General features: G+C 32.3%; 1 protein-coding gene across 1 annotated transcript; it reads left to right on the top strand.

The window, feature by feature from the left end:
* The first annotated feature begins 3,312 nt into the window (after positions 1-3,312).
* Positions 3,313-11,688, top strand: LOC143179158 (ATP-binding cassette sub-family C member 5-like). Its single transcript, XM_076378257.1, has 25 exons — positions 3,313-3,647; positions 4,349-4,434; positions 4,501-4,650; positions 4,721-4,879; positions 4,944-5,091; positions 5,160-5,393; positions 5,476-5,649; positions 5,725-5,872; positions 5,968-6,116; positions 6,355-6,465; positions 6,961-7,071; positions 7,662-7,807; positions 7,883-8,341; positions 8,434-8,560; positions 8,640-8,785; positions 8,861-8,979; positions 9,040-9,227; positions 9,310-9,586; positions 9,658-9,811; positions 9,890-10,018; positions 10,091-10,367; positions 10,444-10,609; positions 10,675-10,858; positions 10,931-11,123; positions 11,198-11,688. The coding sequence occupies exons 2-25, from the start codon at positions 4,358-4,360 to the stop codon at positions 11,459-11,461; spliced, it is 4,290 nt and encodes a 1,429-aa protein (XP_076234372.1). The 5' UTR covers positions 3,313-3,647; positions 4,349-4,357; the 3' UTR covers positions 11,462-11,688.
* Positions 11,689-11,716: the final 28 nt, after the last annotated feature.

Below are 11,716 nucleotides of genomic sequence, written 5' to 3'. Positions count from 1 at the left end.
ACAGTCACACAAATCACCCTCGCCTCCCACCCCCGTTACTGTCACTCCACGGTTCTCACACATGACACTCGGGTGCAAGGGCCTACACTAGGGAGAACGTCCCGGGACGTCTCCGTCACCCGAGTTTGACATACAACAAGCACACTCTAAGGTACGTACCATTTTCCTGAAATCGACTGGCAAAGGCTAGCGACCATTGCGTGTGTGCGTAAAGTACAAGGAAGGTAACTGATGTATGATATAATGACTTGAATTGAAGTGTAATGTAGTAACTTGGAGTGATTTATAATATAGTGACTTAAAGCAATATTCATGATGTGTGTATTACTCAAATCTGATGTACATATTCCATAAAATGTTTACTACGTCTTCATGAATAGGAAAGGAATATGTACACACGAACGCTAGTTATGTTAGTTAAAAAATACCGACGCAATTCCACAGCCTAACCACATACATACAAGTGGAAAATACGTCGTGCACGATACACTAACTCAATGCCAGTCGCTGAAGAATTGTTATTAAAGTCTTATGATTAGGTCTTCGTGCCCCATTGTTTCCACCCACCCAAGTAGCACCTGGGCACGTGAGTGAGTCGAAGGCAATGGGTACGGGATTTGTACCTGAAAATCCTGAGCTAAAAAGTGTGATTAATATAAAAAATTTAACGATTTACTATCATCTAACACTTTCAATTCAAGTGGTTTAACTTTATTAAATTTTTTTAGTCAAAAAATGACTCTACTCTTCATTGAATTCAGCAAAAAAGAAACTGTACTCGAAATTTTCTTTAGTAAAATTCTCTTTATCAAGAAAAAAGACTCTATTTTACTACTGTAATCAAAATTTTGAATTAATTTCGAGCAATTTCGTCGTCAAAGTATAGTTTCTAAAATAAAAAAAAGGAAAAATTGTTTTTCATGCTTATTACTCGACAACGAAATCTACTCATCGAAAAATATCTTCTTGTACATAAAATGGAATATATTTTCCTATCAATCGATCGACTTTTAACGAAAAAGGATTATATTGTAGCATGTTTTTGAACATTCTAAATCATTGTCCATCTATTTAATAGACATTCATTTATAAACAATATGAAATAATAAATATGTATATGATAATCATATCCATATTATATCTTTTTTTAATATTAATCTAATGACGCCAAATTAAGTGTCTTTCTAATTATAAATCCATATTAATACTGCTTTAACATTACAAAAGAGTATTTACCCCAATAAAAAACGCGATGTACAAGAAGACCCTAGCCTGAATTAATAAGTACATAAGTACATAAAATCAAGTTACTACTCACGAGTATAACCATATACCCGTGGTCACTATGCTCGCAACAAATAAATACAACCAGTCACCCGTGCCGCTTCGGACCTTTGCGTCCTACGACATGAGTGAGTGACCGGAGGAACCGTAAACATGCGTTACCTTACACCCACAGGATGGTGGCAGCTCGAAGAATTACCCAGGGGGTGTCTGCTGGGCCTGCAATAAAAAGAAACAGGAAACATTAGAAAATCATTTTTCCAATTATAACCTATAAATTTTTAACTGTAATGTCCAAATTTTATTTAAACTTTTAATAAAATGATATCACACTTACATTACTCTTCACAGTTTGCTGCCCGAACTTGCCCACACAGGAACTCGCTGACAGAGGAACTTGATAAAGCAGGAACTCGTTTTTCGTTTGTCACATGAAGAACTGAAAGTAATTTGCATACTAATTAATATGGGTAATTCAATTAACAAACGCGATAACCAAATATATTTATGAAAAAAGATTATATTATGTACTCACATTAGTATTCGTTATTCAACCCATTAGACAATAAATTCGTGTAGTATATTCCTCAAAATCCTTTTGAACCTAAGCAATAAAAGTATTACATATTACAGAATGCACGAGAAATTCTTGGAGCATGAAAATTATGGTCATGCCCACGTACCTGTATTTCCTTATTTCAAAGACCCCTTCATTGTACAATAGTTTAAAAACACAAAAAATAGAAACATGGAAGTTTCGAAATCAAAATTGAATAGAATGATAAAAAACTAAACGTTTTTTTTATGAAGAAAAGAAATAAAAATCAGACAACGAACTTGGTTTCTGAACAGGCACGAAGAAACCGTTAGATGCGCGATTTTGCAAGCGCAATAGCAGTATTACGACTGCGTGCATGCGCAAGAGTAATCACGTGATTACTTCTGCGCAAGTATGTAATCACATGACCACGATTGAAATACTTGAAGGCATAATCGAATATTAGATATATATCAAAGATATACATAAAAACAGATGTAATTTTATTATCTAATAGTACAAAATACCTCACACCTTCCCCAAACATACAAAAATTCGAGAACTTCTATAAAAATACTACAAAAAACAGCAAAAATTTTACCTGTACGATGAGCTCAGTACCGTGACGTTACTTTATTCGAAGTGAACTGCGCACGCAGCTCCCAGAATCCAAAGAACGATGTCATCCATGTTGAGAAATTCTCAAAGCAAACTACGATCACGATCTATACGACTGTACGAAGTAAAATGTAAAGATTTCTTTAATTTTTGCTTTGTTATATGAATGTATGTAAAACTACGTATCTTTTAACTTGCATTCTAGCATACGAAACTATATTTAACAATAATAATTACGAAAATTACTGATTGCTTATGCAATTGGAAGACAATCAGCGGTTACAAATTTTTCAAATAAGTAATAACTGTCAAAATTATTGAAATCGAGTTATATTTATCGATAAATGAATGATAATATGTTTAAATTAAAGCCACATACCTTTGTGAATGGTTGGGAACAGCTAAGAACAAGATTAAACGTAATAAATACGATGAGAAATACAGATCTAACTGCCAGGATGTCCAAGAACAAAATGACGACGCGCGCAATTTGAACAGGAAGATGGCTGCCGTTAACAATAATGGCGGGAAAAAGTACTATATGAATGATTAGCTTAATTATTGTTTGAATTATACTTCTAACTTTATTTAATAATCACCAGCCAGCTAAATATGTAATTTTGAAACTGTGATTCAGAATATTTTATTAAATGTTGCAGATATATAAATTTGTGCGTCTGCCTTTCTAAAATACCGCCCTTTTAAAATAGCCACTGGTTTTTGAGCGCCCCCCTGCGTTTCGCAAAGCAGACATCGTACACTCAGCTCAGTAAGTCGATATTATCAATTCCTTCAGAAAGAGGGCAATTTCATCAACAGTTGTCATACAAATGACTATCATAGTCGTGTTAGTGTGGCACGTATGAGGGTACCGCACGTATTTCTTGAATGCATAGCATTAAAAGACGAATACAAACTACTACGAAAGAAAGAGAAATACATCCTGCATATTTATATAGTATGCTTCACCATACCTAATATGTAATTCGGTATGCATAAGTGTGTGTAATGAAAGATATGAAGCGCACCCAATCTCGGCAAACGTGCACAAGATCTGAGTACATAAAGATCAATCTTCGATTTAAACGAAGATTATTAACCTTATCAGGAACAATATAGTTTACGCTTGTAGCGAGAATAGGTTCTGCGACTGATGCTTCTCTAGTGACACTTTGGTGCTGAACTTGATATTCCTTTAATGTAAATCGTAAGTACAATTCTTTATCTGTTTATTTGTAAGTCAAATTTTAAATGACTAATAATTTGTTGAGATGCAAAGAGAAACTAAAGGTTCGTCCTCCATAAGGTTGTCACATTGACAGTCAAGTGGTGTATCTTTCCATTACGAGAGGAGATATTCATTTCTGTTGTTTTACTATTTACTTAAGAAATACGTACATATTTGCACATTTTATCAAGTAACTTGAAGTTGTTTAATGAAATTAATTCACAGAGGGCATACCTTTGACGCGTAAATTTAAACCAAAAAATATAGGATTGTTTGTTTAGCCATGCTTAGGTTTATCAATCGTGAACTAAAGTAGATTAGATTCTTTATCGAAGTCAGGGCGCAACTAATATTCATTACGAAAATCGAGTGTATTGCAGCGCGTTATAGCTACATTGTATCATATACTTTTTTTAGTTTCGTTCTAAACATCAACGGTAATAAAGGTGACTAATCAACACTAATTAACACTAATTTTCTCACTAATTTTCAATTAACATTATTTTCACAAAGTGATAATTCAGGAAATTATATACTTTGTTCTATATTACTTGCCATTCACCTTATTATCATAATTTTATTTAAGTTCAGTAACATGGAAATTATCTTAATTGTTTTTGTAATATATGTCATTAATGCATATAATTAATATTTCATTTATTATTGATTCATAATATTAGAAGATAGCAATGGAAAACAAGGCTGATGATAGCATTGTTATTGGTGAACAAAATGAACATGAAAGCCATTGCACTAATAATGAAAGGTATTCACAATGGAATTATGGTTTTTGTACTTACTGAAGTCAAGTAAAAAATTAATATTCTTTTAGATATAATGATACCAATGAGGGACACCATTTTTTACTTCCTAGTGCAAATGCACGTTCGCCAAAAATAGCAATAGAATACATTCGAACGTCTGACATGAAAAGATATAATCCAGCTCTAAGAAACCTGATACCAGTACGCCGTAAAAGAGGGTATGTAATGGAATGAATTCCTATAGTTTACCAAATTGCCTTTGGAATATATTTTTGTTACTCTTTTTAGGGATAAAGAGAGTATGCCAGCTGATAATGCAGGATTATTTTCGTATGTTTTTTATACTTGGATAACGCCTTATATATGGAAAGCTTATAAAAAGGGTATCACTATCAAAGACACACCATTAATTTCATCTTATGAGAGTTGCAAGTATAATACACAAAGGTAAACATAGCTCTTTGATTAGCAATCAATAAATGTATTCTTTGAATTACAATTTTACATTTAGATTAGAATTACTTTGGCAAGAAGAATTGAGCAAACATGGTGCAAGTTCTGCATCATTTTCAACTGTAGCTTGGCGATTTGTGAGAACCAGAATAATTATAGCTTGGTTTCTACTAGCTTGTTCAACAATTTGTGGATTTATGAGTCCTGTATGTCATTAATTTTGATATCTATCATTATTTTGAATTACACAGTTTAACATTATGTCTGAATTCAGATGATATTAATGAGGAAAGTCTTGGAACATGTTCAGTCACCTGAAGAGGACAGTTGGGTTGGCATAAAATGGGTGCTTTTATTAATATTCTGTGATTTTGTACGAATGGTATTTTTTACTTGGACTTGGAATACAAATATTAGAACTGCATTAAGATTAAAAACTGCTTGCACTACTCTTTTATATAATAAAATCATTGGTTTAAATACTCTAGGATCTAAAAATACAGGAGAGGTAAGATTCTGTTAGTGTACAAAAGTTTTCAAAGAGCAATTTCAGCTTTGCTTAACATCCATTCTCTGTTTTCTATCTCTAGATAATTAATTTATTTACTAATGATAGCCAGAGACTTTTTGATGTAATCATTTATGGACCTATGATAATCACTGGTCCAATAGTCATTACCTGTGGTATAATTTATATACTGTGGTTTTTTAGTCCACTAGCCCTTTGTGGAACATTAGCATTTCTCATGTTCTATCCTTGTCAGGTGAATATCCCATTTTTGCTTTATAAAAATTCTTTGACTATTTTTTCGTTACTTAAAACCTGTTTATTTTGGCAGTATCTTATTTCTCGCGCAGTCGGACATTATCGGTCTAAGACAGTTGTGATTGCAGACACACGAGTAAAACTTATGAACGAAATTTTAGAATGTATAAAGCTAATCAAGATGTGTTCATTAGAGAAGTACTTTAGCCGTAAACTTCTGGGTATGATTGATAATTTTCAGTTAATCATGATAGAACTATTTTTGTATTTTTCATCTTACGAAATATTGACATTTGAAAATGCCATTATATTTCAGAAACACGGAAGGCAGAAGAGTACTGGTTACATAAGACTGTATATCTTCAAAGTCTTGCTATTTCTTTGACACCAGCTGTACCTGTGATATCAGCAATTATTACATTTTTAGCTCACTTATCTTCAGGCAGTAATTTAACTGCCGCTCAGGTATAATAAAAACTAGATATTGATAGTCAGACTTTACATATTCTTTATTTGCTCTGTAGTAAAACACATCATTGTTAATATAGTTTTGGAGGAATATTAGAATAAGTAATTTTTAATAAGCTCATAAGGACATAACATGCACCGACGATATTTTTGTGAACAATAGCATATATTTTATACGAAAGTGTCGCAAGATCGTATCAAATAAGTGTTACGTTTAATGGGATATATATTGCAGGCTTTCCCAATTATAACGTTTTTTGGAAATATGCTGAGGTTGGCACTCTCCTCGCTTAAGGACTCCACAAGATATTTTATCGACGCTCGTATTGCTCTTAGAAGATTCAAGGTCTCCCAAAGTTTATGTTTAAATTATAATTTAATTTCAAGTTCTCCCATAATTTATGTTATAGTATAATTTGCGATGTAATAGGTGAATTTTTGTACCTATTATTAGCAAACAAGTTCTCGTGTCTTAGGTACAGTAGATTCTGTCTTACAAATTATTATAAAAACATACCTTATATATGTATAATTCACACGGAAATTGTTTCATTAATAATACGTACTTAATTTTTGTTGACTTAATGTTAACAGTAAAAGCTTCTTAAGTAACAGTCGCAGGTGTAGAGGGGAAAGTGCTGCATGTCGTGTAAATAAATATAAAATAATTGCTTTTTCTCTTACTCCTCCCACGAAGATTAATATGCACTACAACTTTGACATTCCACAAACAAATAAAAAGAAAGTAGTAATTAGAAAATTTTTGGGGATAATTCACTTAAAAATTGATTAACATTACTCTTTGGAACCATGACATGTATGTATATATTACTTTTTTCAGGTGTTTCCATTCGTATCATTGCTCAATTCTCAATTTCGATCTTCTTTCATGTTTTTACAAGTGGCCCTAGTTAATATTGCAGAATCACAAATAACACTCAACAGATTGCAGGTGTTTATATTTGCCTAATTCGTTAATAATTGTTAACCCAGAATAACGAAATTCTATTTGTACATTTGCATTAACTTTAGAATTCTTGTAGATTTAATATTGCAAATGGGAGTTAATGACGTAATCTAACAAGTTACAATTTGCTTTTACTGTGCTTTGCGATGCTGCTTTGCAAATTAATTCATTGTCTGTTCAGTATCTTTTTAAAAAATGGATTTAGGTGAAATGCTGTTGAGATTTTGGTTGCATTACAATTAATGTAAATGTGTTGATGCATGTGCATGCATGGTATCTTTCAAGTGTGATTTAATTGCTACTGCACATAATTGCTCTGTAATGATGGCAGGAGGAACTTGGTGTTTGCTTTAAATACTTTCCCAATTTGTTTTTGTTAGACACTTTTCTGTGACTGTTTATCAAATGATTGTTATTTTGACAAGAAAGTGACTTCTAAAGAAAGTTTAACACGTTGAATTTGTCGCGTAAATAGTTACTCTGCTTTTTAAGTATGTATGAAGTATGTACATGATGTTATTTTAAGAGTATTAAGCTTTTGTGCACACCTTTAATAATTGGTGATGTTTGTGCAGAATGTATTACTTTTAGAGGAACACACAGTCCACATATCAAAACCAATTGTGAAGTCACAAGCTATAGGGATTGCTAATGGTACATTTGTTTATGAAAATTCCACATTGCAATCTAATAAGTCTAAACGTACTAATGATAAAACAAAGTAAGTTTTTTTTATCAATAATCTCCCTATTGCTGTCCATTGTTTGATTAATGTATTTGTAATATATGATTACAGAAAAATTTCATCAAATGCAAAAGACAAAGTAGAGTTAGAGAATCTTAATGAATCTTCTAAAGAAATTGAATATGTGAAGGTGCTCACTGACATTAAATTCGAAGCTGCAAAAAATGGATTAGTAGGAATTTGTGGTCCAGTAGGAAGTGGAAAATCTAGCCTACTACTTGCTGCGTTAGGACAATTAAAAATGACGCATGGACATATTTCAAGGGAAGGCTCTTGTGCATATGTTAGCCAACAACCCTGGATCGTTAACACAACTCTTAAAGAAAATATATTATTTGGTAACGAGTTTGATGCAAAACGCTATTATCAAACTTTGACCATTTGTAATTTAAAAGAAGACATTAACATGTTGCCGGGCGGGGATGAAACTGAAATCGGCGAGAGAGGTATAAACCTTTCAGGAGGGCAGAAGCAAAGGATTGCTCTCGCTAGAGCTCTTTACGCAAACCGGTAAGAATACTCCTTTTATCTGAATAAGAACTAACAATTTCATTGTTAAAATACTTTCATTATTATCTGCTACTATTTTCCATTTATTTTAGAGATATTTACTTTTTGGACGATTCACTAAGTGCAGTAGATGTGCACGTGGGATCTTACATTTTTAAGAGTTTAATTCTTGGAGCGCTTAAAGATAAATGTGTTATACTCGTAACGCATCAAGTTCAAGTATGTTTTAAGTATAAATATTAGTAATTGATAAATATATATATTGAACTACAGGTAAATTATCCTTTATTAATTACAGTTTTTGAAGCATTGTGACCAAATCTATTTAATGAATAATGGTAAAATCGTAGAGGAAGGCACACATGATGAACTTATGCATTTAAATAAAGAATATACTGCAATGGTAAATAGTGCACTATTAAAAACAAAAGATGATGCAAAAAGGTACATTCATGAAATTATAAACATTATTTTAATTGAAATTCATTGAATTTACACTAGTGCCATTTGTTTTTATAGAGATACTAAGACTGATACTACTGAATTAGGAAGTAGGACTTCTAGTAGTGATTTAAAAAATCAAATGGCAGTAGACAATTATACGAACGGCGAGGCATCGCGAAGATTGCATGGAGGAGGTATGTACTACTAAGCTATTTAGATTATATAAACATATTAAATATGAATTCATTATGTAGGAGTATCATTGACCACAGAAGAAAAAGTAGAAAGGGGTACCGTAAAATCTTTTACGTATCATACATATATAAAAGCTGCAGGTGGTTATTTCATTGCTGCTTTAGTGTTTTTTACACTTTTTTTGAACGTAGGAAGCTCTGCGTTCAGTACCTGGTGGTTAGCTACGTGGATCAAAGCTGGTGGAGGAGTAAATATATTTTTTGTAGTTTTACGTCCACGAACTTCAATCTTCTTATATTATTGCTTCATGTTTATTCATTCTTTTTAAGAACGTTACCGATCCCAAAACTAATGAAACTATGATATCAGAGAATTTAAACGACAACCCCGACTTCACATATTATCAAAAAATTTATGCTGCCTGCATTGGAGCTATTTTGCTCACAAGCCTGATACGTGGATTAATTATTACATATACTACAATAAGCGCCTCAACAACACTGCACAATAAAGTGTTCAAGAAAATGATCGGATCCACGATAACTTTCTTTGAGACTACTCCCAGTGGAAGAATACAGAATATCCTTAGTAGGGACATAGATGAAGGTAAAGTCAATCAAATGCTTCCAAATGTGTTAGGTATAAATTTTAATATCATCATTTGCTTCTGGTTACAGTTGACAATTATATACCGATTTTTGTAGAAAATATGGTACAAAATATATTTACTTGCAGTTTTGCAATCATTTTTATTTGTTCAGTAGTACCTTGGTTCTGTTTACCTTTATTAGTTCTTGGTGCTATTTTTTTCTATATTAGTAAGATATTCAGGTAAGAATAACTATTTCTAGAGTAATATTATGTATACTTTGTTTTTATAGTATGTAGCAAAAGTTGATATCTTTTTAGAGTAGCAATGAGAGATTTCAAACGAATGGAAAGTACCTCAAGATCACCTGTACTAAGTTTTGTTACAACAACTGTTCACGGTTTAAATACAATTCATGCGTTTCAAAAGAAAAAATCTTTCACAAACAAGTATGTTTTTCAGAATAATCTTCTTCTTTCATTGGAAACGTATCTTCTACTCACACTGTTATTATGCCTCAGATTTCAGGAGTTATTTGATCTACACAATTTATGCCTTTACCTATGCCAGTCAGCAATGAGATGGTCTGCTGTAAGACTCGACAGTTTGGCAATTGCTTCTTCTTCCATAACTGCGCTCCTTGTGATAGCGCTCAGGGGTCAAATATCTCCAGCACTCGCTGGTTTAGCAATGGCATATTCTACACAAATGACGGGCGTTTTCCAATACACTGTAAGATTAATGGCAGAAACAGAAACACGTTTTATAAGCGTCGAAAGAATAAGTTATTATTTAAGAGTGAGTAAATATGCATTTTCATACTGCATTAAGAATTAATTTATAAAACGTTTAAATTAAATCCGAATTTATATAGACCTTGCAGAGAGAAGGTACTCTCGAGAAAGATTCTGTAAATCCATCGGACGAATGGCCTACTCATGGAAAATTAGAATTTCATAAAGTTCAACTGAGATACCGAAAAGAATTGCCACCTATATTACATAACATCTCATTTATTATTAAAGCTGGAGAACATATAGGTAATAACATACAGAATAATTTTATAGGTAATACTAATTTCTTTACATAATGTTATAAACTGAAGGTATTGTGGGACGAACTGGAGCTGGCAAGAGTTCTCTTATAGTTGCCTTGTTCCGATTAGTTGAACTTTCTGCTGGAAAGATTAAAATCGATGGTATCGATATATCGAAAGTAAATTTGGAATTACTAAGAAGTAAATTATCCATAATTCCACAAGATCCTGTTTTATTTAGTGGGACCATAAGGTAAATAAATTTGAACAATTTAAAAAATATGTTTGCAGGATTAGATAGTATCAATAAGTATGCAAATTACAGATCAAACGTGGATCCTACTAAGCAATACAGCGATTCAGAGATTTGGAGTGCTTTAGAGAAAACTCAGTTGAAAGAGAGGGTGAAACGTATGCCTGGACAGTTGGATGCGTCTGTAAATGTTGGAGGGAACAACTTGAGCACTGGGGAAAGACAATTGTTGTGTTTAACGAGAGCACTCCTACGCAATACCAAAGTATGGTACTATGAATAGAACTGTACTTTATTAATTCTTACCAATTTAATAATTTATATATGATAAAATTTTAGGTAATGGTATTGGATGAAGCAACAGCTGCTGTTGATCCTGAAACAGAAGTTGCAGTGCAGAATACAATACAAAATGAATTTTCGAATTGTACTGTTTTAACTATAGCCCATCGTTTAAAGACTGTTATTTCATGTGATCGTGTCATCGTTATGAAGGGTGGTCAGATAATCGAATTTGATGCACCCTCCACACTTCAATCAGATCCAAATTCCGAATTCTCAAAAATGCTGGTGTCAGCAGACAAAGCTATAAAAGGATCGTAAAATTTGAAGATTAACTATAGTATTATATTTCATATGAAAAAGCATATTTATGAAATAAAAGTATATTTTCTATATTCTACTTATTTTATTCTAACTTTTGAAAAAATGATAACACCAAAAATATCTACTTTGTAACATGAAATAATTACTACTATTTTTGTATATCGTTGTTATTGTGAAACTACATGCTCTGTAACAGTGTTTTGGATTAAAGACATTAATACGTATTTTACTACTCTCTTCTTAATTAATAGT

Source organism: Calliopsis andreniformis, chromosome 1 (assembly GCF_051401765.1).
Source record: "Calliopsis andreniformis isolate RMS-2024a chromosome 1, iyCalAndr_principal, whole genome shotgun sequence".
NCBI lineage: Eukaryota > Metazoa > Arthropoda > Insecta > Hymenoptera > Andrenidae > Calliopsis > Calliopsis andreniformis.
Note: the sequence above shows the minus strand (reverse complement) of the source record. Positions and strands in the feature narration are given on the sequence as shown.

Bases quoted from the DNA above. Each gene is read 5' to 3' on its own strand.
- LOC143179158 (XM_076378257.1), top strand. From the start codon at position 4,358: ATGGAAAACAAGGCTGATGATAGCATTGTTATTGGTGAACAAAATGAA. The intron at 6,466-6,960 runs GTCTCCCAAAGT...TACTTTTTTCAG, and splicing joins TTGCTCTTAGAAGATTCAAG to GTGTTTCCATTCGTATCATT. The intron at 7,072-7,661 runs GTGTTTATATTT...ATGTTTGTGCAG, and splicing joins TAACACTCAACAGATTGCAG to AATGTATTACTTTTAGAGGA.